The sequence below is a fragment of the Talpa occidentalis genome, unplaced genomic scaffold (assembly GCF_014898055.3).
Source record: "Talpa occidentalis isolate TD23 unplaced genomic scaffold, MPIMG_talOcc4v2.1 talOcc4.4, whole genome shotgun sequence".
Lineage (NCBI taxonomy): Eukaryota > Metazoa > Chordata > Mammalia > Eulipotyphla > Talpidae > Talpa > Talpa occidentalis.
Window position 1 is genome coordinate 95516151 of NW_023604295.1, and position 24057 is coordinate 95540207.

The window sequence follows — 24057 nt, forward strand, 5'->3', positions numbered from 1 at the left end:
CTATTTGGGGCCTTTTATGGCTCCATACAAATTTGGTAATTATTCTATTTCCTTAAAAAAGTCATTGGTATTTTGATAAGTAGTCCATTAAATCTGTAAATTGCTTTGGGTAATGTGGCCATTTTAATGATGTTAATTCTTCCAATCCATGAGCATGGACCATCTTTCCATTTCTTTGTGTCTTCTTTTATTTTCTTTAACAGAGATTTATGGTTTTTGTTGTGCAGGTCCTTTATCTCCTTTGTTAAGTTTATTCCCAGGTAATTCATTCTTTTAGACATAATTGTGAATAGAACTGTATTCCTTATTTTCTTTCTTCTGATACATTGTTTGCATTTAGAAATTCCACCAATTTTTGGTATTGATTTTGTATCCTGCCTCTTGACTATACTCATTTATTATTTCTAGAAGTCTTTTGTAGAATCCTTTGGTTTCTCTAAGTATATTAGCTTGTCACCTGCAAATAATGTAAATTTTACTTCTTTTGCAATTGGGATTCCTTCTGTCTTTATCTTCCCTAAGCTAGGACTTCTAAAACTATGTTGAATAGCAATGGTGATAGTGGACATCCCTGTCTTATTTCACCATTGAATATGGTGTTGGCTGTGAGTTTGTCATATATGGCTTTTCTATTTAGATAGGTTCTGTTTATTCCCAATTTTTGGAGAGTGTTTATCATAAATGGATGTTGGATCTTGTCCAATGCTTTTTGGCATCTATTCAGGTGATCATGTGGTTTTTTGTCTTCCTTTTTGTTCATCTGATGGATGACAATGATTTGCATATGGAATGAAGCCTGCTTGATTGTGGTGGACCATTCTCTTGATATGTTGCTGCTGTATTCAGTTTGCTGGGATTTTGTTGAAGATTTCTGCATCTACATTCATCAGAGATACTGAGCTATGATTTTATTTTTTTGGACTATGTTTGGTTTGAGAATCATGGTAATAGTGGCCTGAAGAAATCAGAAAAAGAACAAAAGCACTCCCCCCAAAACAGTAAAAAGCAAAAAAAGTAATAAAAATTAGAGCAGAAATAAATGAAATAGAAAACAAAAATACAATCTCAAAGATCAGTGACCAGTAGTTGGTTCTTTGAAAAAATAAACAAAAATAGGGCCTCCCCTGGTGGTGCAGCGGTTGAGCACTGGGCTGCGAAGCTGCCCACAGACTCTGCAGCACCGGTTTGATCCCCGGCTACCAGCGAGGATCCCACATGGTGCGCAGACCTCTCCTGTCTCACCTGCTGCCCCCCTCAGCAGTGTATATCATTGGTCTGCCTGTTCTGCTCCCTCCTCTGGCTCTGATGAATTCTCTCACCCTCCCGCACTTCTGACTGTACCCAGTGCTTGTATAAATAAATAAATAAATAAATCTTTAAAAAAAAAACAGCTAATGGACAAACCATTAGCTATACTTAAAAAGAAGAGAGAAAACCCAAATCATTAGAATCAGGAACACAAGAGGTGAAATTATAACAGATACTTGTAGAAATACACAGGATCATAAGCACCTACTGTAAAAGTCTGTGCAAACAAATTAGACAACCTAAAAGAAATGGATAAATTCTTAGATTCCTGTAACCTCCCAAGATTGTACCAGGATGAAACAAACAACTTAAACAGTCCAACCACAAGTACTGAAATTGAAAGGGTAATAAAAAAATCTCCCCAAAAACATCAGCCTGGTTCCAGATGACTTCTCCAGTGAAATTTACCAAACCTGTACAGAAGATCTAATACCTATCCTGCTCAGACTCTTCAAAAAAATCAAAGATGGGGGCCTCCCTGGTGGCGCAAGGGGTTAAGCATCGCGCTATGAGGCAATCCGCAGCCTCTGCAGCATGAGTTTGATCCCAGTCAGCCAGAGAGGAACCCACATGGTGAGGCAGACCTCTCCTGTTTCGCCCGCTGCTCCCCTCAGCAGTATATTTCAGCAGATCCACCTGTTCTTCTCCCCACTCTGTCTGTGGTGAATCCTCTCAACCCCCGCATCTCTGGCCTGTACCCAGCTCTTGTATGCATATATAAATAAATCTTTAAAAAAAAAAAATCAAAGATGGAGGAAAACTCCCCAACATATTTTCCTTATAATTGAGGTCAGGAAGTCTAATTCTTCAAACTTTCATTTGCTTTCCTCCTTTATTTCCCTATCCTCCTTCAGAAGCCAGGAAACTCAGTTTTTATTAACCTTTTTTTAGTCCTTGAGTATTCTTCATATTCTTTAGGTTAAATACTTTTTTTTAACATATTTTATCAGTGGTTTGTTTTAATTTGTCTTCCAAAAGAAATTTAAGTCATATATTCTCCAATTTGGTTGTTTTAAATTCTTTTTGTTCTAAAAAAACATGAACTGTTTTGTTTCTTCAGGCATTGTGTCTCTCAGGGAGGCTTCTGCCAAGTAACCTCAGATCAGGGTGTGTGCAGTTAGTAACATAAACTATGAGTCATGAGAAACTGGGATTCATTCAGTAACTGTTTGAGGGCTTAGAGGAAGTAAGGCAATGTGCTGCCTGCTGCACTGAATATAAAGAGGAATTAGAAAACCAGCTTTCAAAGAATTTACAAATTTATAATAACAAGTGTATAAATTACTGAGTCAGCAGCAAATATGTATTTAGTTGTAGTACTTAATTCTCATGTAGTACTTAATTCTTATGTTAATGACACAAAATATTTTTGTGACACAACATATATCAAGAGCCATGGAATGGTTTAAGGAAGTTCATTTACAATATTGCCATTAAAGTTTTTTTAAAAAGATTTATTTGTTTGTTTGTTTGTTTGTTTGTTTATTTATACAAGCACTGGGTACAGTCAGAAGCACGGTAGGGTGAGAGAATTCACCAGAGCCAGAGCGGGGAGCAGAGCAGGCAGAAGGACTGAAGTACACTGCTGAGGGGAGCAGCGGGCGGCAGGAGAGGTCTGCATGCCACGCGGGACCCTCCTCTGGTGGCTGGGGAGCAGTCGGGTATTGAATTGGCGCTGCAGAGGCTGCGGGCAGCTTCGCAACCCAGCGCTCAACCACTGCGCCACCAGGGAGGCCCTTGCCATTAATATTTTTCCTCCATCTCTACCTTTATTGTTGAGAGATAAACCTATGTCATTGCTAAATGAATGTTGGGATATATTTGGCTGTATGAAATAAGTTCTAGATTGTCTTCTGTCATTGAAATTAATGATGACACTTTCTTCTTGTGATTTTTCCCACCAGCAGTCTTTAATACATCATACTATATCCTGTCTTATAATCTTTGAACATATAATACGTTTTGTCTGGAATATTAACCCTCCTTGATTATTACTACTCTTCCTTCAGAACTGTTCTGTTGTTACCTCTCAGTGATACTCTTCCTGACCTTCAGACTAGACAGGGTATGCCTGTTAAATATACTCATGAGAATCTCTATTTCTCCTTCAGAGAACTTATTCCTGTTGTAAGTAAGCAACTGAGTGATTGTTTGTGTGACTTCCCTAGCAGAAAATATCTTCAAAGGGGCAAAGATGCCATAAGTCTCTGTTGGCAGTTGGTTCCAATTCCTGACACAAATTGCTTTATAATATTATAAATATAATATTTATAATAGTGATTTCCAATCAGATTTAAATGTGTAAATAATGCTATTGTGGAGAGAGTCTAAAGAGTCAGTATCAATGGATTTCACTTTCGTTAAACACAGTCTGATTTTCCTTGTTGGTATAGCCACATTTATTCATTTATCAAATAGCTTTTGGCATCTGGGCTAGGTGGTGAGACCCTGGAAGTGGATAGATGTTCACAGTCTAGCGGCAAATACAGATGTGAACAGCCTGATAGAGGCTTGCCAGTAGAAACTTCAGCACACCTGGTAATGAGGGAGATAAAGTGGGAGACCGAATAGCCTAGAAGGAGTTAGGGAAGGTTTCACGGAGGCACTTGAGTCAAGTCTTGAAGGGTGAGTAGAAGTAATTTAAATGGGAAGAGTAAGTGACTGGCAAAGATAGATTGTGCAAGAGCATTCTCCCAAATTGCTAATTTATGTAGGTACAGTCCATCACTGTGCTCTCTTGCCACCTCACTCAAGTCAGCAGGTACATACATTTCATGCAAGAGACACTGCCTGGCAATGGTGGCTAGGGGAACTTGTGTTTCTCAGTCCCATGGGACAGTAACAATCAGAGTTTTTGGCAAGCTGCCATTCTCAGGGCATTGCTCAAACAGCAGACTGAAACATACCAGTAGTATTTTGGTGAATGAGGACTATGTCAGCCTGGGAACTCTAGCCTGAGAGACAGGATTCATGGTTGCCACACAATTAAAGGCTTTGGAGGTAATCTTAGGGAACTAGGTCATGAAAATCAGAGCAGAAATAAATGAATTATATACTAAGATGACAATAGAAAAGATGATGAAAACTAAAATTTGGTTCTTTGAAAAGGTAGAGAAAACTGACAAACATAACAAGAAAAACGAGAGTAGACTCAATGAAAATCAGAAATGAAAAAGGAAATGTTATAGCTATACAACAGAGATACAGAGCATCATAAGAGATTATTATGAACAATTATACCCCAACAAATTGAACCTGTAAGAAAGGGATACATTTTTTAGGAACATACAATCTTCCAAAACTGAATCAGGAAGAAATAGAAAATCTGAATAGAGGGCCTCCCTGGTGGTGCAGTGGGTTGAATCTTGGCAATGAGCGGCTGTTGGCAACCACTGCAGCATGAGTTCGATCCCCAGCCAAGAGCTGGGATCTGAGCCACATGGTTCAGACCTCTCCTGTCTTGCTCACTGCTCCCCTCAGCATTGTATTTCAGTCAATCCCACTGTTCTGCTCCCCACTCTGTCTCTGGTGAGTCCTCTCACCCCCCTCACCTCTTACCCGCATCCCAGCTCTTATATGCATAAATAAATGGAGCAGATCTTTAAAAAAGAAAAAGAAAGAAAGAAAATCTAAATAGACTATTTAATGGTAAAGAGATTGAATCAGCAATCTACAACCTTCCACCAAACAGATTTTCAGGGCCACACATCTTTACTGGTAAATTCTACTAAACATTCAAAGATGATTGAATGCCTCCTTAAATTCTTCCAATCTGGGCCTCCCCGGTGGCGCAGCGGTTGAGCGCTGGGTTGCGAAACTGCCCGCGGCCTCTGCGGCACCGGTTCGATCCCCGGCTGCTCCCCGGCCACCAGAGGAGGGTCCCACATGGCGCGCAGACCTCTCCTGCCGCCCGCTGCTCCCCTCAGCAGTATACTTCGGTCCTTCTGCCTGCTCTGCTCCCCGCTCTGGCTCTGGTGAATTCTCTCACCCTCCTGCACTTCTGACTGTACCCAGTGCATGTATAAACAAAAACAAAACAAACAAACAAACAAATAAATAAATAAAACATGCCTCTATTAAAAAAAAAAAAATTCTTCCAATCTACTAGAGAGAATGCTTCCAAGCTCATTTTATGAGTCTAGCATTACTGTGATAATAAAACAAAAACACACCATAAGAAAAGTAAATTACAGGGCCTCCCTGGTGGCGCAAGGGGTTAAGATGCAACCTATGAAGCTAACCACAGCCACTACAGCATCAGTTTGATTCCTGGCCAGGGAGCAACCCACATGGCACAGCAGACCTCTCCTGACTTACCCGCTGCTCCCCTCAGCAGTGTACTTCTACCTGTTCTGTTCCCCTCTGTCTCTGGTGAATCCTCTCACCCCCGCACTTCTGGCTTGTACCCCCGTTCTTGTATGCATAAATAAATATATCTTAAAAAAAAAAGAAAAATTAATTACAGGTTAGTGTCTGACCAACATAAATGCAAAAATTATCAGCTAATTATTAGCACATTTAATTTCAACTATACAGTAAGAGGAGCATATACCTTGACCAAGTGAGATTTATTCTGGAGATGCACAATTGGTTCAACATCTACAAATCAGTCAAGGTCATATACCACATTAACAATGAAGAATAAAAATCACATGATTATCTTAATAGATGCAGGAAATGCATTTGACAAAGTTCAGCATCCATTTATGATTTAAAAAAAACTCAACATAATGACCACAGAGGGAACACACCTCAATACAATAAAGGCCATATATGATAAAACCATAGAAAACATAATACTTAGTGGTGAAAAGATGAAGGTGTGTCCTCTAAAGAAACAAGACAAGGGTGCCCACCCACTCTCAAAACTTTTATTTGGCATAGTACTGGAAGTCCTAGCCAGAGCAGTTAGGCCTTTGGATACTATAAATATGTATATTCATGGTATATATATGTGTATTCATGTATATATGTATATGCACACATATGTATATGGAATTTTCATTTACCTTCGTCTCACTGTGTCTTTCACACCTAGAACATACGTGGCACATAGTGGACAATTAAATCTTTAAGTGATTGAAATGAACCTGGAGAGAAAGAAGGCAAGGTTACTGTCTAGGACAGGCCATTTTTTGTGGGAAGGAGTTTGCTTGTTGTGGCATTGGGAAACTATCAAAAACTGTTAAGCAAAAGAGTGATATGATCAAATTTACATTTTATTTTATTTTGTAATATTTTTTATTGAGGTAGCATTGGTTTACATCACTGTTTATGATTCACAGGTACCTGAGGAGGGTCACATCTCCTCAGCTAGAAATGACACACCACAGCCTCCACCAAGGCACTCATAGTATACCGCCACAGTCTATTGGGCCCCTTCCCTTCCCACTTTGCTCTCAGTCCTCCCATTCTGGTAATCTCAGTTCTGCAGTCAGATTTCTAGAGCTTTTTTTTCTTTGATTTTGTCTGTTTCGTTTTATTTCTCTATATTTCACACATGAGTGAAATACCTGTTATTTGTCTTTCTCCTGTCCTGTTTCGCTTAGCATAATTCCTTCCAGCTCCACCCATGTTATGGCAAATGGCAAAATTTCATCTTTTTTTTTTTTATATATATAGCTGGGTAGTATTCCATTGTGTGTGTGTATATATCCCTTCTTCTAAATCTTCCCTGCTGTTGTGGGCACTTAGGTTGTATGCATAATTTGACTATTGTAAATAGTGCTGCAGTGAATACAGGAGTGCATATAGCCCTTTGAATTAGTCACTTTGCATTCTTTGGGTAGATACCTGGGAGTGGAATTGCTGGATCATATGATGTGTCTTTTTAATATTTGAGGAACTTCATATAGTATACTGTTTTCCATAAGAACTGGACCAGTCTGCATTTTTACCAATAGTGTACCAGGGTTCCTTTTTCTCTACATTCTTACCAACACTTGTTATAATTGTCTTTTTGATGCGGACTGTTCTCAGGTATATGATGGTATCTCATAGTAGTGTTGATTTGCATTTTCCTGAAGATAAGGAATGATGACTTTTTTTCATGTGTCTTTTGGCCATCTGTATTTCTTCTTTGGAGAAATATCTATTTTTCTCTCTGTCCATTTCTTGATTGGGTGTTTTGTTTTCCTTTTAGCTGAATTGTATGATTTCTTTGTAGATCTTGGATATTGTCCCCTTGTCATATATATAATGTGCAAAATTTTACCAGTCAGTAAGGTGTCTTTTTGTTTCCATTATAGTTTCTCCCACTGTGCAAAAACTTAATTTGATATGGTCCCATTTACTATTACAGCAAAATAATTAAGTACCTAGGAATAAACTTAACAAATGAAGTAAAGGACCTGTAAAATGGAAACTGTAAGACATTGTTTAAAGAAGTAGAAGACTGGTGGGGGGCGGGAAGGGAGGGATTGGGGTCAGAATGGGGGGGTTGCAATTGTATGGGGAATATAAAAATAAAATTTATTATTTAAAAAAAAAAAAAGCAGAAGTCGTAAGCAGCGACTCCAGGTAAGGAGGTACGGAGTAGCCTGTTAAAAAAAAAAAAAAAAAAAAAAAATAGAAGACAATGAAATGGAAATACAATCTTTACTCATGAATTGGAAGAACTAGCATTTTTTTAAATGGCCATCTAACCCAAATTAATATAAAGATTCAATGCAATCCCTGTGAAAGTTTCAATGGAATTCTTCAAAGAAATAGAACAAACATTACTGAAATTTATACGGAACCACAAAAGATCCCCAAATAGTCACAGCATTCCTGACCAAAAAAAAAAAATTATAAAGCAATTATATGTCCAGACTTTGAACTATACTACAAAACTTTATCAAAATAATATGGTATTAGACTAAAAATAGACCAATGAAACAGAATTGAGAGCTAAGAGATAAACTCATACTTCATGGACAGTTAATCTATGACCAAGGCAAAAGTATATAATGGAGAAAGAAAAGTCACTTCAAAAAATAATCCTGGGGCTTCCCTGGTGGCGCAGAGGTTAAAGTCTCAGTGCTTTCGAGCTATTACCAGCCACTATAGCATGAGTTTGATCCCTGGTCAGGGAGCTAACCCACATGGCACAAACAGACCTTTTCTGTCTCGCCCACTGCTCCCCTCAGCAGTGTATTTCAGTAGATCTGCCTGTTCTACCCCCAACTCTATCTCTGGTGAATCCTCTCCCCCGACACCTCTGTCCTATCCCCCAGTTCTTGTATGCATAAATAAAATTTAAAAGAATAAATCTTAAAAAAAAAATTGAAATAATGCTGGGAAAACTGGACAGCCATTTACAAAAGGATGAAACTACACCACTATCTAGTAATTGCACAAAAATTAACTCAAATGGGTTGCAGCTTTGGATGTAAGCCTATTAATTACATAAAAATTAACTCAAATGGATTATAGATTTGAATGTAAGACCTGAAACCATAAAATAAATAGAAAACGCATTGGTAAGAAGACATTGACTGCAGGGATGTTGTGGGAACTCAACTACAAGGAAAACAAAAGCATATTTGCTTTTTAAAGAAGGGTAATCTTGAAGTGTAGTAGACAGATTTGATGTGACCGAGACTCAGGCTGGGAAATTTGTTTGAAAGTCATTGCTCATTCTTGTCTCTTGTGCCTGAAAAGACAGCACCCAAAAGACACCTGTTCATCGGGTCATGGAACTCGAGTAAGAGGCTGACTATATAAATGTAGATTGGTGAAGTGGTTCTAGGGTGATTAAATTCATGCGTGCATTCAGATTTTTCATAGAGAGCAGTTAGTTACAAAGCGAAGGGAGCCAAGAATGCAACCCTGAACAAAATGCAGCATTGAACTGGCAGGAAGAAATACCTATAAAGTTTATCAGTAAGGTATAGGAAACAAATCAGTGTGGGGACATCATGGAAGCTTAGGAAAGTGACAATTTTATGAAGAAGGAAGTGATCTTTTGGAACCAATATTGCAGAAACATGAAGTCACGTTGAAAGGATCCTGTATATTCCAGAATTAGAAAGGCATTGGTGACTATAGTGAATATAATTTTCATAAATGTTTGGAATCTGAATTGCATTTGTATTGTATTTGGTTGAGGTAGTAGGAGATAATAAAGAAGTTGAGCGGTCTAGCTCCGTGTGGGGAAGGGGACAGCTTACATCAAGAGAGATGTTTTTGCTTCTACTTCAAAAATAGGAGGATATAAGCATGATTAGAGAAGCAAGATGAAGGGAAATTTGATTGAATGAAGTGTGGGAGAAACAGGAAATCATGAATGTAAAGAGTACATGTGGAGATGCCAGCCTTAGATTTGGAGAAGGAAAGTTTTTCATTAAATCAAGAGAGTGGCTTGTTGCCTGCAGGTCTAGCTGGCAGAGAAGTGGGGAGTTGAAGAAAGTCATTCCCTGTGTTCTTACCTTCTTTGAAAAATAGGTCAGTGATATCCTAGAACTTAAGAAATCTGGTGGAAATTTGAATGCACCATCTGCAGGGAATGGAGAGTAAACTAATGAGAGACAAGAGGACATTAATTGTAAGTGACTTTGAGAGACAAGATTGTATTCCACAGATGTGTGTTGGTGTTAATTCACAAGGCTGTATGACTTCTCTTTAATCTCCTTAAATTGTTTTGGCATTGAAAGTTGATAAAGAAAAAAAAAAAAAGCACTGACCCTAGGTTAGGTGTTGAAAAGTGGGTAGTTAATATGAAAATGAAGGAGTAGAGAGTGATTTGTGAAATAGGAAGTAGGAAGCTATAGGGGTTGGTCCCTTGACCAAAAAAAAAAAAAAAAAACATTCAGTTGCATAGAGATTAGAAAATTATTTTAGAACTTTAGAACCTGATCTTTCCTTTTGACAAGTAGGGGAGTATTGGATAAAGGTAGAGGTTGCTATTCTAGGGTGTGATCAGGGATGAGCAAACATCATCCTCCATCCCTCAGCTGTGGGCGTGGGGAAAGCAGCCCATATTTCTGGTTCAAAGCAGGCAGTGGGGACCTTGTCCTACAAAGCCCTGGGCTCATATACTTTAGTGGATTTGCCTACAGGACTGTTACAGATGCCCACTAGGATCCGACCCTCTCAGCTTTGGCATCTTCTTTAGGCTGTGGTTACTGGAAGATTTAAAGGGCAGTGCCTTTTTATGTTGTATTTTTTTTTGAGGTACACATTTAAGAAAATCTTTGTCAGATCACTAGCTGATCACAGAACAAATGTTTCAGAAGCTTCAGTGACCACACACAATAAAGAATGCACCATTGCAAAAATAGTTTAGAAAAGTCACAAACGGATAGTTACAGCCCTCAACAAGGAAAAATCAGCTCTTCTTGAAGAGTGGGAAAATCAGATATCTAGAGTTACCACATTTATTTTCAAAGAAATAAAATGTTTTAAATATTTCACTGATTTAAGGGATTAGTCATGGCTTGAGGAATATTTGATAAATTAATCTGTTAAAAGACTAAAATGATACATGAAGGCTTAAAATTATAGACTGTGAGTGGTGTCATTTAAAACTATACAATTCAGGGCCTCCCCGGTGACGCAGTGGTTGAGCACTGGGTTGCGAAGCTGCCCACAGCCTCTGCAGCACCGGTTCCATCCCTGGCCGCCAGGCGAGGGTCCCACATGGTGCGCAAACCTCTCCTGCCACCCACTGCTCCCCTCAGCAGTGTATTTCGTCAGTCTGCCTGTTCTGCTCTCCCCTCTGGCTCTGGTGAATTCTCTCACCCTCCCGCGCTTCTGACTGTACCCAGTGCTTGTATAAATAAATAAATAAATCTTCTAAAAATAAATAAATAAATAAAACCACACAATTCAGGAGTCGTAACACTTCCTTATAACCACTTTCAACTCCCTTGATTAGTGTGTCTTTTCCGATAAACAGCACCTGTCAGTATTTATTCTTAGAGGTTATTAAGCAAGGTGCATTTTTATATATTAAACTAACAAAAAGAAAACTCATTGTGGATGAGATTATGACAAAAGTTTTTCTCAGGTATTGCTGTCATATTCTGTAATATATTCATGCTTATTGTCATAGAAAAAATTATGTCTCCAAATACATATCAAGTAAACCTGATTCTCCAGACATCCCCCATGTACCACGTGGTACAGGCACCCTAGCTGAGAAGACATTTACTTGTGCAGCATTACAAGTATTAAAATAACCATTGCAGGATAGGTTGTAAGATCACAGACTGCAGATTTAGCCACATTTGAGGAGCTGGAAAATTGTTTTACCCTTTGACCTTTGACTTAGTAATCTCATACATAAGAGTGAGGGAGATTTGCCAGAAATAACCCTATGGCACAACAGCTACCTCAAAATGTGACCTGTGGAAATAGAATTAATGCAGATCTAAGTTGAGGTGAGGTTATAATGCAATACATGTGGGCTTCTAATCCAGTTTGATTGGTGTCTTTGTATGACGATGGCCATGTGAAGACAGACACAGGGAGAATGCCAGGTGAAGGAAGAGGACTGGAGTGGTACAGCTATTACCTAAAGAATGCTTAGCTGAAGATGGCTACAAACCATCAAAAGCTAGAAGAGTCAAGGTAGCCCTTCCAGGATTTAGAGGGAATATGGCCCTTCCAATACCTTGATTTGTACTTTTAGTTTGCCAAACTATGAGAGAATAAATTGCTATAGTTTTTTATATATATAATATATTTTACATCATTTTTTATTTTTGTAGACTGTATGCATTTTCATCTTTGTTATAGTCCCTGTAAAATTCTCACCCCTGCCCCTTGTTTTGATCCTACTCTCTTATCCACCCTCACCCCCGCCCTGTAGTGTGTTTATAGTTGCCTGTTGATTTTGATTTTTACTTTATCATAATTAGTCTTTTTCCTGATCCCTTGTTTGGGTCTTCTAAATTCCTGCTATGAGTGAGACCATCCGGTATTTTTCTTTTTCGTGAAATAAGCTAAATTGCTATAGTTTTAAGCTACAGTTTATGGTACTTTGTTCTGACAACCCAAGGAAATGGATACAATGGCCAATTGATTTTAGCAGGAAGCCAAGGCCAGGCAATGGGGAAAGAACAGTTTGTTCAACAGATGATGCTCAGATAACTAGATATTCTCTTGCAAAAGAATGAAGTTACCTTACACCCTTACCTTATACCATATAGAAAAATTAACTCAGAAAATTCTTAGAATGAGTTAAAAACTCTTAGAAGAAAACATAGGAAAATCTTCATGACTGTGGACTTAGCAATGTTTTCTTTTTATATATAATATATGTTTTTTTACATCATTGCTCATTTTTAAACAATACTTGCTCCCCCTCCCCCTTAGCAGTGTTTTCTTAAATGGTATCAAAAGCAAACTAACAAAAGAAAAAAATAGATAAATTGGACTTGATCAAAATTAAAAACTTTCATGCTTCAAGACTATTACTAGGATACTGTCCTCTATTATAACTGAGTTTGCTTTTTTTTTTTTAAGATTTATTTATGCATACAAGAACTGGGGTACAGGCCAGCAGTGCAGGGGATGAGAGGATTCACCGGAGACAGAGTGGGGAACAGAACAGGCAGACTGACTGAAATACACGGCTGAGGGGAGTAGCAGGCAAGACAGGAGAGGTCTGCTGCACATGTGAGTAGCTCACTGGCTGGCCAGGGATCAAACTCATGCTGCAGAGGCTGCTGATAGCTTCACAGTGCTGTGCTTAATCCCTTGTGCCACCAGGGAGTTCCCTAAGTTTGCTTTAATTTTCTTAACTATTGAATTTTCCAAAGTAGAAAAATTACCCTAAATTTAGCCAAAAATAGTAAGGAAAAAAGTCATGTTGAAATTGTTTTGACATAATGTGTACTTTTCATTTAAAACATTTATCTGAAAAAAATTTAGTCATTTATATCTCAAATCTGTGGTTAGATATCTGAAAACCAATGCCAGCCTAATATAACATTGAAGACAGGTGTTTTAGTGTGTTTGATATGTAATTTTATCCAGGATTGAGAAATAAAACAAAGGGAAAATCACTTTTCTGATTTGTACTGCTGCTGCTGATGGTGGTTTAGATTACTAAAGAAAAAGAAGTAACATGTTCTGTGCATGCTGTGAATTCCATTTAAAAAGGTGATAATAGAAGAAGGTCACTTAAAACAGTGAAAACTTACAAAATGGGGGAAATATTTGCAAACCAGATATTTGATAAAGAATTAATATTCAGGTCCTCCCTGGTGGCGCAAGGGGTTAAGACGCAACCTATAAGCTATCCGCAACCTATAAGCTATCTGCAGCCACTGTAGCACAAGTTTGATCCCAGCCAGGGAGCTGCCCACATGGTGCAGCAGACCTCTCCTGACTCGCCCGCTGCTCCCTTCAGCAGTGTATTTCAGTCAACCTGCCTGTTCTGTTCCCCACTCTGTCTCTGGTGAATCCTTTCATCCCCCCACCCCCACCCTCCGCACCTCTGGCCTGTACCTCAGTTCTTATATGCATAAATAAATAAATCTTTTTTTAAAAAAGAATTAATATTCAAAATATATAAAGAACTCCTACAACTTGACAAAGAAATTTTAAAAAAATGGAAAAAGGACTTAAATAATTTATAAATTGTCAGTAAGCATATGAAAAAATTCCCCATATCATTAATCAATGGGGTATGGCAAATCAAAACCACAATGAGGTGCTGTTTAAGACCCACTAGGGTGACTATACCTGAAAAAATGGGACTTAGCAAGTGTTGGTGAGTATGTAAAAAAACTGAAACTCTTGTGTATTGACTATGGAATGTACAGTGGTGCCTCTACTGAGGAAAATAGTTTGGTTGTTGGTCAAAACAAAACAGATTTACCAATGACCCAGTAATTCTAACCCTAAGTATATCTCAAAGGAATTGAAAGCTGGCGCTCAAACAGATACGCGTACAGCATTGTTTATAGTGGCAACATTCACAAAGAGCAGGAAGGTGGAAACAGCCCAACTATTTGGAAATAGCAGCAATGGTTAAGGAACATTGTGAAATAAACAGTGCTATTTGTTGAATTGTACACTTAAAAATGGTTAAGATGGTACATTTCATGTATATTTTGCCACAATTAAAAAAAGAGAGTATCCAGGGTAGATATTGTGAGAGCCAAGTAATTAAGTGATCAACTATGGGATCCAGTAAAATAAGCAAGGCTAGGAGTTGGTTGGAAGAAAAGGAAATACTTGAGGATTAAAGGTCTCAGTGTTTGGAAAGAAGGCATTAGGGGTGAGAGGATTGAAATAATAGCAAGATGTGTCTACTAATATATTAGAATGCTTGAATTTCAGTGGTAGAATCCTTCTAAGTAAGAGAGTTAAGGATGTGATCATGGATGTTGAGCGGCTTAAGAGGAGAGAGAATGGCAATCCTGGGAATTGAACATGGTTAAATTCACACAGGAAGAAGGGGTAGAAATCAAACCTGAATTGGATGTTGAACATTAGTGTATCAGGGGTTGACTTCCAGGAGCCACACAGGAGAATGAATTTATTTCTACCTTGTTTTGTGCTTCTCTGCTTTTATGGTAGTACTGCCCCACAGTATATTGACTCATTGGTAAGTATGGTATGTTGCCAATGGCTAAGCCAGTCCTAAAGTTGAGAAGTGTAAAAATAGGCATAGATAATATTTCAGCTCTTCTGTAGATAGAGATTTTTTTATAATTGTGTCTGTCAAGATAGCTACAATGATAGAGGGGAAATTAGCTTCTTTATCTTTTTTTTTATTTAAAAGAGTATGCACACATCTTAAAAGCCTTTACATTAATTTTGTTTTAGGACATGTACACATTGTAGTGCTTCAAAAAGACTATAATCTAAAATCCCACTGTCATTATAAAGTGTATTCATTTTATGAAATTGAAGCCACTTGGAAGGTCCCATCTAATTTAATAATAATAATAATTTAATAAATTACAGTTTGACCTCTAATTTTGTTTTCTCTTATGGCAGATCTTTTATATAATATGGTCTCTGATTTATATTGAGTCTCAAAATACTGTTTCTATTTTTCTTAGGAAGACGGGAAAACATTTTCACAATTTCATTAGTTGGCAAGACCTAAGAGCTATTGACCTTGTAAAATCTTGGAATAGTTCTCTTATAATGAAGGTAACCTTTTTCTTGTCTTCTGTGATTTGAATATTACTGTTTTTATTTTCTGTAAATGATCCTTAGCTGGAGGCTTAATTGTATAATTTCCTAGGTTACCTATGCTGTTTAAGAAGAGAACACACACATGCACACTCCCTGTTTCAGTGAATTTAATAACAGTCACCATAAAGCAAAGCACATGTGGTAGATGGAAATACTTAACAACTACACTCAAAGCAGTCCTGAGGAGGTTTGAGGTCCACCAGACTTTCACATGTTAGTGGGAATTCATGTTTCCATTCTTGGAACAATGAAAGAAACACAGACTATGTCCAAAAAAGATATGGGAATGTCCAACTTTCATTTTTATTTTTAAAACTGAAGAATGGATATCAAGTAACTAGCTGAGCCATAGCTGTTTACTTGGCGCCTGGCGCCTAATAAGTAAATGACAATGTTGATGATGACAGTAACTGCAGCAGCAGCAGCAACATCATCTCATTTCTAAGTGTAAGGTGACTGTGTCAAAGGTAAAACAATTTTCCAGCTCTTCAAATGTGGCTACTGCTGCAGTCTGTGATGTTATAAGCTATACTGCACAATGGTTATTTTAATACTTGTAATGCTGCACAAGTAAATGTCTTCTTAGCTAAGGGGCCTGTACCACATGTTACATGGGGAAATGTCTGGAACATCAAGTTTACTTAATAGGTATTTGGAGACATTATTTTTCTGTGAAAACAAACACAAATATATTATAGAATATGACAGCAGTGCTTGAGAAACACTTTTGTCATAAGCTCATCCACAGTGAGTTTTCCTTTTGTTAGTTTAATGTATAAAAATGCACCTTACTTTAATGACTTTAGAGAATCAATACTGAGAGGTGCTATTTACACTAATTAAGGGAGTTGAAAATGGTTATAAGGAAATGTTATGACTCCTGAATTGTGTAGTTTTAAATTAACACTACTTACAATCTGTAATTTTAAGCCTGCATGAATAATTTTAAGTTTTAAGCAGAACAGTCCAATAAACATGACTTAAATGGGTCAACTGAAATACTTAAAACTTTTATTCCTTTGAAAATAAATTGTGACAGTGAAAATATTTACATCTTTTATTTAAGCCCCAGATCTCGAATAATGTGAAACTATAACTGCAAATGTAAAGCCTTGCATTTGAAGCATTTCATCTACTTCCTTTAAATATGTGTATGAAGAAAGTTTTGGTTTCTCTTTTAGCAGAAAAATACACACAGACTTACCATTTAGCACACACAATTCCAGGGCCTGTTTTGCCAGCAAAAGACCATCAACCTGCCATCATCCCTTTCCTGATGCTCATGGTTTATTGATTGAGGCTCTTAGCAATGTTTGGGGTGTATCTCCAGAGCTGACACCAAGGTGGTTTACCCAAGAGTAGCCCCAAGCAAAACTGTGTAATAATTGAAGTGTGTTGACAATGTCCCGACACCACTGTTTCCTTCCAGTCTCCCCAAGCAACTGTGCTCTCCCTCTCACTTGTTCTGATTCTTCTCTAATGGTTGTTAAAGCTTCTCTTTGCTTTTAGCATAAAATCCTTACACCTTACCATCATGTGGTCCTATCTATAGTTCTGACCAATTCCCAGATCCCTTTCTTCCTGAAGCTGCTATCAAATGGGCCCCAGCTTTGCCAGCCTGCTTTTGTTCCTGTGGTGCCCAAGCCCTCTCTCACCTTACCACTGTACATGCAAAGGGCTCTCTCTGCCATCATGACTGGATTACTCTCATTCTTCAGGGCCGAGCAGTGTGTTCCTTCCTCTGTGGGCGTCCATCCTTGCCATCCTATTACAAGTAGCCCCACCACCCCGCCTCTGTCATGCTGTCCTTTATTTCTCACAACGCTTATCAAACTTCAAAGATTCAGAGACATATATTTTTAATTAAAATTGTAATTGAGGAAATTGTAGATTCAGATGTAATTTTAAGAATTTATATAGAGATCCCTTATATACTTTGCCATTCTTCCCAGTGGTAATATTTTATAAAACTATAAAACATTTTATAAAACTCTAATGTTACAACCAGGATATTGATATTAATACACTCCATTGATCTAATTCATATTTCCCTAGTTTTACTTATACTCATTTTGTTTGTATGTTTATGTGTGTATATGTGTATATTAATTTCTTTGCAGTTATTTATATGTTCGTGTATCTATCACCACATTCTAGACACTGCACAATTCTTTCACTACAAGGATTCCTCACATTGGTCTTTTATGACCTCATCCTCCTCTCTCCCCTGCACCATCCATCCTCTCCCATCCTTAGTTCCTTGCAGCCACTCATCTGTCCTATGTTAAAATGTTTTCTCATTTCAAATGTGTTATATACATAGATCCACATTATAAATCTTTTATCTTTTTTTCCCACTTAGTTTAGTTCCCTGAAGAGTCTGTGTATATATACACCAGTTTTTTGTTCTTTTTCATTGCTGAGTTGTAGTCAATGGTATGGATGTGCCACCTGTTGAAGGACATCTGTACTTAATCCAGTTGTTGGCTAATACAAGTACAGTTGTTATGACTATTCACATACAGAATTTTGTGTAAAAATGCATTTTCATTTCTCTGGAATAAATACCTCAGGAGTACAATTGCTGGATAATAATGTAATTGCATGTTTTTTTTATTTTTTATTTTTTTTTAAATAATAAATTTTATTTTTATATTCCCCCATACAATTGCAAACGCCCCATTCTGACCCCAATCCTTCCCCTCCCACCCCCCACCCCCCAAAAAGTGTCTCTGGTTCATAGTTTTTGTTGATTTTGATTTTCACTTTCTTATATTCATTTTCCTGGTCCCTTATTTAAGTTTTCTAGATTCCTGCTATGAGTGAGACCATCTGGTATTTTTCTTTTTCTTTTTGGCTTATTTCACTGAGCATGATCCCTTCCAGCGCCATCCATGTTGCTGCAAATTGCATGTGTTTATCTTTTTTGAATGCTGAGTAATATTCCATGGTATATATGTACCACATCTTCTTGATCCAGTCATCTATTTTTGGGCATTTGGGTTGTTTCCAAAGCTTAGCTATTGTAAACAGTGCTGCTATAAACATAGGGGTGCAGGTGCTCTTTGGAATTGATGTTTCTGTGTCCTTTGGGTAAATACCTAGGAGTGGAATTGCTGGATCATATGGAAGCTCTATGTTTAGTAGGTCCAGAAATCTCCACACAGCTCTCCATAGTGGTTGGATCAGTTTGCACTCCCACCAACAGTGCAGAAGAGTTCCTTTTTCTCCACATCCTCGCCAACATTTGTTGTTGCTAGTTTTTTTAATATGTGCCATTCTCACTGGTGTGAGATGGTATCTCATGGTAGTTTTGATTTGCATTTCCCTGATTGCAAGTGATGTTGAACATTTTTTCATATGTCTGTTGGCCATTTGCATTTCCTCTTCAGAGAAGTTTCTTTTTAGCTCTTCTGCCCATTTTTTGACTGGATTATTTTCTTTGTTGTTGCTGAGTCTCATTAGCTCTTTGCAGATTTTTGTGATCAGTCCTTTATCATTAGTGTTGGGTGCAAAAATGTTCTCCCAGTTGGTGGGGTTTCTCTTTGTTTTTGTTATTGTCTCTTTTGCTGTGTAGAAGCTCTTTAATTTGATGTAGTCCCAGCTGTTTATCTTTGCCTTCACTATCACTGCTTTGGGTGATGTGTCTGTAAAGATGTCTTTGATGTGCAAATCCCGTAGTGTTTCGCCTATATTTCCTTCTATGTATTTTATGGTTTCAGGTCTTATGTCTAGTTCTTTAATCCATTTTGAGTTGATTTTTGTGTATGGTGTGAGGTAGTGGTCAAGCTTCATTCTTTTGCATGTAGCGACCCAGTTTTCCCAGCACCATTTATTGAACAAACTTTCTTTGCTCCAATGCATAGTCTTTGCTCCTTTGTCAAAGATTAGTTGACCATAAATCTGTGGGTTTATTTCTGGATTTTCTATTCGATTCCATTGGTCTGTATGTCTGTTCTTGTTTCAATACCATGCAGTTTTGATGATTATGGTTTGAAGTCTGGGAGTGTGATGCCTCCATTTCCTTCTTTTTTTTTCAGTAGAGCTTTGGCTATTCGGGTTTTGGTGATTCCATATGAATTTCATCAATAATTGTTCTATTTCTTTGAAGAATGCCATTGAGATTTTGATTGGAATAGCATTGAATCTGTATATTGCTTTTGGTAGGATGGCCATTTTAATAATGTTTATTCTTCCAATCCATGAGCAGGGATGTCTTTCCATTTCTTTGTGTCTTCTTCTATTTCTTTTAACAGTGTTTTATAGTTTTCTTTGTATAGGTCCTTTACCTCTTTTGTTAGATTTATTCCCAAATATTTGATTTTTTTTGTTTCAATAATAAAAGGGATGGTTTTTTTGATTTCTTCTTCTTCAGATTTATTGTTTGTGTATAGGAAGGCTACTGACTTTTGCGTGTTGATTTTGTATCCTGCCACTTTACTGAATTGATTGATGAGTTGAATTAGTTTTTCTGTGGAGATTTTGGGGTTCTCTATGTATATTATCATATCATCTGCAAATAGTGATAGTTTGACTTCTTCTTTTCCTATTTGGATTCCTTGGATGTCTTTCTCTTGTCTTATTGCTCTGGCTAGGACTTCCAGTATTATATTGAAAAGCAGTGGTGAGAGTGGACATCCTTGTCTTGTTCCAGATTTTAATGGAATTGCTTTCAGCTTTTCACCATTGAGAATAATACTGGCTGTTGGCTTGTCATAGATGGCCTTTATGATGTTGAGGTACGTTCCTTGTATCCCAAGAATTTCAAGGGCTTTTATCATGAATGGGTGTTGCACTTTGTCGAAAGCTTTCTCAGCATCTATTGATATTATCATATGGTTTTTATATTTCTTTTTGTTGATGTGTTGGATAACGTTGATTGATTTTCGGATGTTAAACCATCCTTGTGCCCCTGGAATGAATCCAACTTGGTCGTGGTGAATTATCTTATGGATACATTGTTGGATTCTGATAGCTAAAATTTTATTGAGGATTTTTGCATCAGTGTTCATTAGGGAGATTGGCCTATAGTTTTCCTTTTTTGTGTTGTCCTTATTCGGTTTTGGTATTAGTGTAATATTGGCTTCATAGAACGTGTTTGGTATTGTCCCTTCCTTCTCAATTTTTTGGAAGAGTTTGTGAAGGATAGGCACTAATTCGTCTCTGAATGTTTGGTAGAATTCATTTGTAAATCCATCAGGTCCTGGGCTTTTGTTTTTGGGGAGGTTTTTGATTACCATTTCAATTTCGCTGCTTGTAATTGGTCTGTTTAGGTATTCTATTTCTTCTTTATCTAGCTTTGGGTGATTGTAGAGTTGTAGGAATTTGTCCATCTCCTCTAGATTGTTGAACTTGTTTCCATATAACTGTTCATAGTAGTTACTGATTATTCTTTTGATTTCTGCTGTGTCCGTTGTGATTTCTCCTCTTTCATTTATGATCTTGTGTATTTGTGCTTTCTCCCTTTTTTCCTTTGTGAGCCTGGCTAGGGGTTTGTCTATTTTATTTATTTTTTCAAAGAACCAGCTCTTGGTTTCATTGATCTTTTGGATTTTTTTTTAGTTTCAATTTCATTTATTTCTGCTTTGGTTTTTATTATTTCTTTTCTTCTACTGGTTTTGGGGTTTTTTTTGTTGTTCTTTTTCTAGATCTTTGAGCTTCGAGATTAGGTTGTTTCTTTGAGTTCTTTCTTGTTTTTTGATGTGAGCTTCTATTGCTATATATTTTCCTCTTATTACTGCTTTTGCTGCATCCCATACATTTAGGATATTGGTGTCCTCCTTGTCATTCAATTCAAAGAATTTTTAATTTCTTCTTTGATCTCCTCGTTAGTCCAGTGGTCTTCCAGTAGTGTGGTTTTTAATCTCCATGAGGTAGGATAGTTCCTTGCCTTCTTTTTATGATTTATTTCTAGTTTGATGCCTTCGTGGTCAGAAAAGATGGTTGGTATGATTTCAATCTTGGTGTATCTGTTGATGTTTGTCTTGTGCCCCAGTATGTGATCGATCCTGGAGAATGATCCGTGTGCGCTTGAGAAAAATGTGTACTCCGTTTTTTTGGGTTTAGTGTTCTATAGATGTCTGTTAAGCCAAATGCTCTAGGTCCTTATTTAGAGCTTTAGTTCTTTACTTATTTTTTGTCTTGTTGATCTATCCATTGTTGATAGTGGTGTGTTGAAGTCTCCCACTACGTATGTGTTTTCTCTGATGTCTGTTTTCAGAGAGGACAACAGTTGTCTGATATATTTTGGTGCTCTTTCGTTTGGTGAGTATATGTTAATGAGTGTTATTTCTTCTTGAAGTATTGTCCCTTTAATCATAATGTAGTGACCATTGGGTCTCTTTTTATTTTTTGAGTTTGAAGTCTGTTTTATATCTGATATAAGTATAGCTGTTCCTGCTTTCTTTTTTGGCCCATTTGCTTGTAGGATTGTTTTCCATCCTTTGACTTTGAGCCTATTTTTATCTTTTGTAGCTAAATGTGTCTCCTGGAGACAGCAAAAGGTTGGGTTTTGTTTCTTAATCCAGGCTGCAACTCTGTGTCTTTTTATTGAAGAGTTTAGTCCATTTACATTTAGAGTTAATATTGATATGTTAGCATCTGTATTTGCCATTATGTTTGTCTTTCCTTTGATTTTATTTATTTATTCTTTTAATAACTTTTTTTTTTTTTTTTGGTCTTCTTTCGTTGTTATTCGTCCCTCTGAGGTTCTGGCTTTAGAATTCCTTGTAGTATTTTTTGGAGTGGGGGTTTAGTCGTAATGAAATTCCGGAGTTTCTCTTTGTCTGGGAAGGTCCATATTCTTTCTTCATGGAGGAAAGAGAGCTTTGCGGGATAGAGTATTCTTGGTTGGCATCTGTTTTCTTGAAGTCTGTTGACTATGTCCCTCCACTCTCTCCTTGCCCGTAGTGTTTCTTCAGAGAAGTCTGATGTCAGCCTGATTGGTTTTCCTTTGAATGTTATCTGTTTCTTCCCCTCTTGTCAGCTTCATTATTTTTTCCTTGTCCTGGATTCTTGGGAGCTTTACTATTATGTGTCTTGCTGTGTTTTTTTCCTTCGTCGTGGAAGTTTGGTGTGTTCTTCTTGCTTCTTGTATATCAATTTTCAGCTCCTTCTTCGCATTTGGGAAGTTCTCTTCAATTATCTCCTGGAATATTTTCTCTGCTCCTACATCTCTCTCCTCTCCTTCTGGAATTCCTATAACTCTTATATTTCCTTTCCTCATGGAGTCAGATAGTTCCCGAATCTTTCTTCATTCTTTTTCCTTCGTACTTCTCTTTCCTTTTCTGTTTTGGTTCTTTTTATTTCTTTGTCTTCAAGAGTACTTATTCGTTCTTCCATTTCATCTATTCTGCTTTCATTGCTTTTCCCAGAGTTCTTTAGTTCCTCCATTAATTCTTTGATCTCCTGCATTTCTTTTACTTCCTCTTTAGGGACTCTATTTCCTTCTTCTGATCTATCACTTTTTTAATCATGCAATTTTAAATTCTCTTTCTGGAAGGCTCAGAAGTTCTTCCAAGTTGCTGTCGTTGCAATCTGGGAGTGGTTTCCTTTTTGTGGTGTGCGTCTTTCCTGAGGAGTTTTAGGTTGCGTGTGGTTCTTCTACTCCCTACTGTCTGTTTTCTAATTTGTCGTATGCGTTGGGACACACTGTGTTGCTCGGACTGACTGGCATCTTGGGTGAACTGCTCCGCTCCCCCCGCTGGCTCTTCCAGGAGCCATCTCTGTCTTCTGGGGGAGCTTTCTGCTGGTTTTAGGCAGTTTTTAACTGAAGAAATGTCCCTGTTCTAAAATGGCGAAGTGGGATGCAGTCCCTGCGCCTCCGGTTTCAGGCACACACTCTGCGGCGCCCGGTCTGCCCGGACGTGGGCCTGCCCTCTGTGGGCTCAGACTGCTGGGTCGGAAGGGGCCTGGTGTGGGGTGGGCTAACTTCCCTGCTGGCCACTGGGTCCTCCAGAAGCCTTCTGCCCTGTTCAAGCATCTTAAGAAATTTCCTGTTCTATGGGGTGTTAGTGACTTTTTTTTCCTGGTCGCTAGGTGGCGCCAGAGATCTCTCCTATTGTCCTTGGGGGCTGTTTTTTTCGCCCCCCCCCCACCCCGTGGGACAGGGACAGAGCGGGAATGGTAGGGTAAACCTCAACAGCTTGGGTGTGCTGTGTCTGCCTTGTGCCCCACCGTCGTGGGAACCCACGCCCCTAATTCGTGCCCCGGGTCTCAGTTCAAAGCCCTCAGGTCCAGGACGCGGGCTGTAGCCCAGTTCAGTGGCGCGGGAATGGCGCCTTTTTGCACCCCGCTCCCGTGCCTGGGCGCCTGGTTCCTGCTTACTCAGGGAGGGACCTTCACCTCAGTGAGGACCTCCGCGCGTCTCCCCGCAAGCCTAGGTCGCAGGCGCGGGGACCTGGGCCGCTGCGATCCCGGTCCGCGTTTCTTTTCAAGCGCGCCAAGCGCGCCACTTTTCCCGCACAAGCTTACCGGCAGCCCGGGCTGTGTGCGCGTCTCCTGGGGTCTTTGTTCTTCTCTAATGGCTCCCGGAGCCGTTCTCTCACCGCCGCGGCGGATCCTGCAGGGTTCGCCTCAGCTCCCCGTTCACGGGGTGTGGTGGCTGCA

The 24057-nt window shown here is 38.4% G+C and overlaps 1 protein-coding gene across 4 annotated transcripts in view; it reads left to right on the plus strand.

Annotated features, from left to right (window-relative positions):
* GK5 (glycerol kinase 5) overlaps nt 1–24057 on the plus strand; it is an 82072-nt gene that overhangs the window by 16657 nt on the left and 41358 nt on the right. For all 4 annotated transcript variants that reach the window (XR_008553938.1, XM_037525852.2, XM_037525854.2 and 1 more), the window contains one exon: nt 15312–15405. Coding sequence is in view for 3 of the 4 variants with exons in the window: in XM_037525852.2 (XP_037381749.1) it covers nt 15312–15405 (94 nt within the window). In the remaining variant the exon portion in view is untranslated. The remainder of the gene's footprint in view (nt 1–15311; nt 15406–24057) is intronic.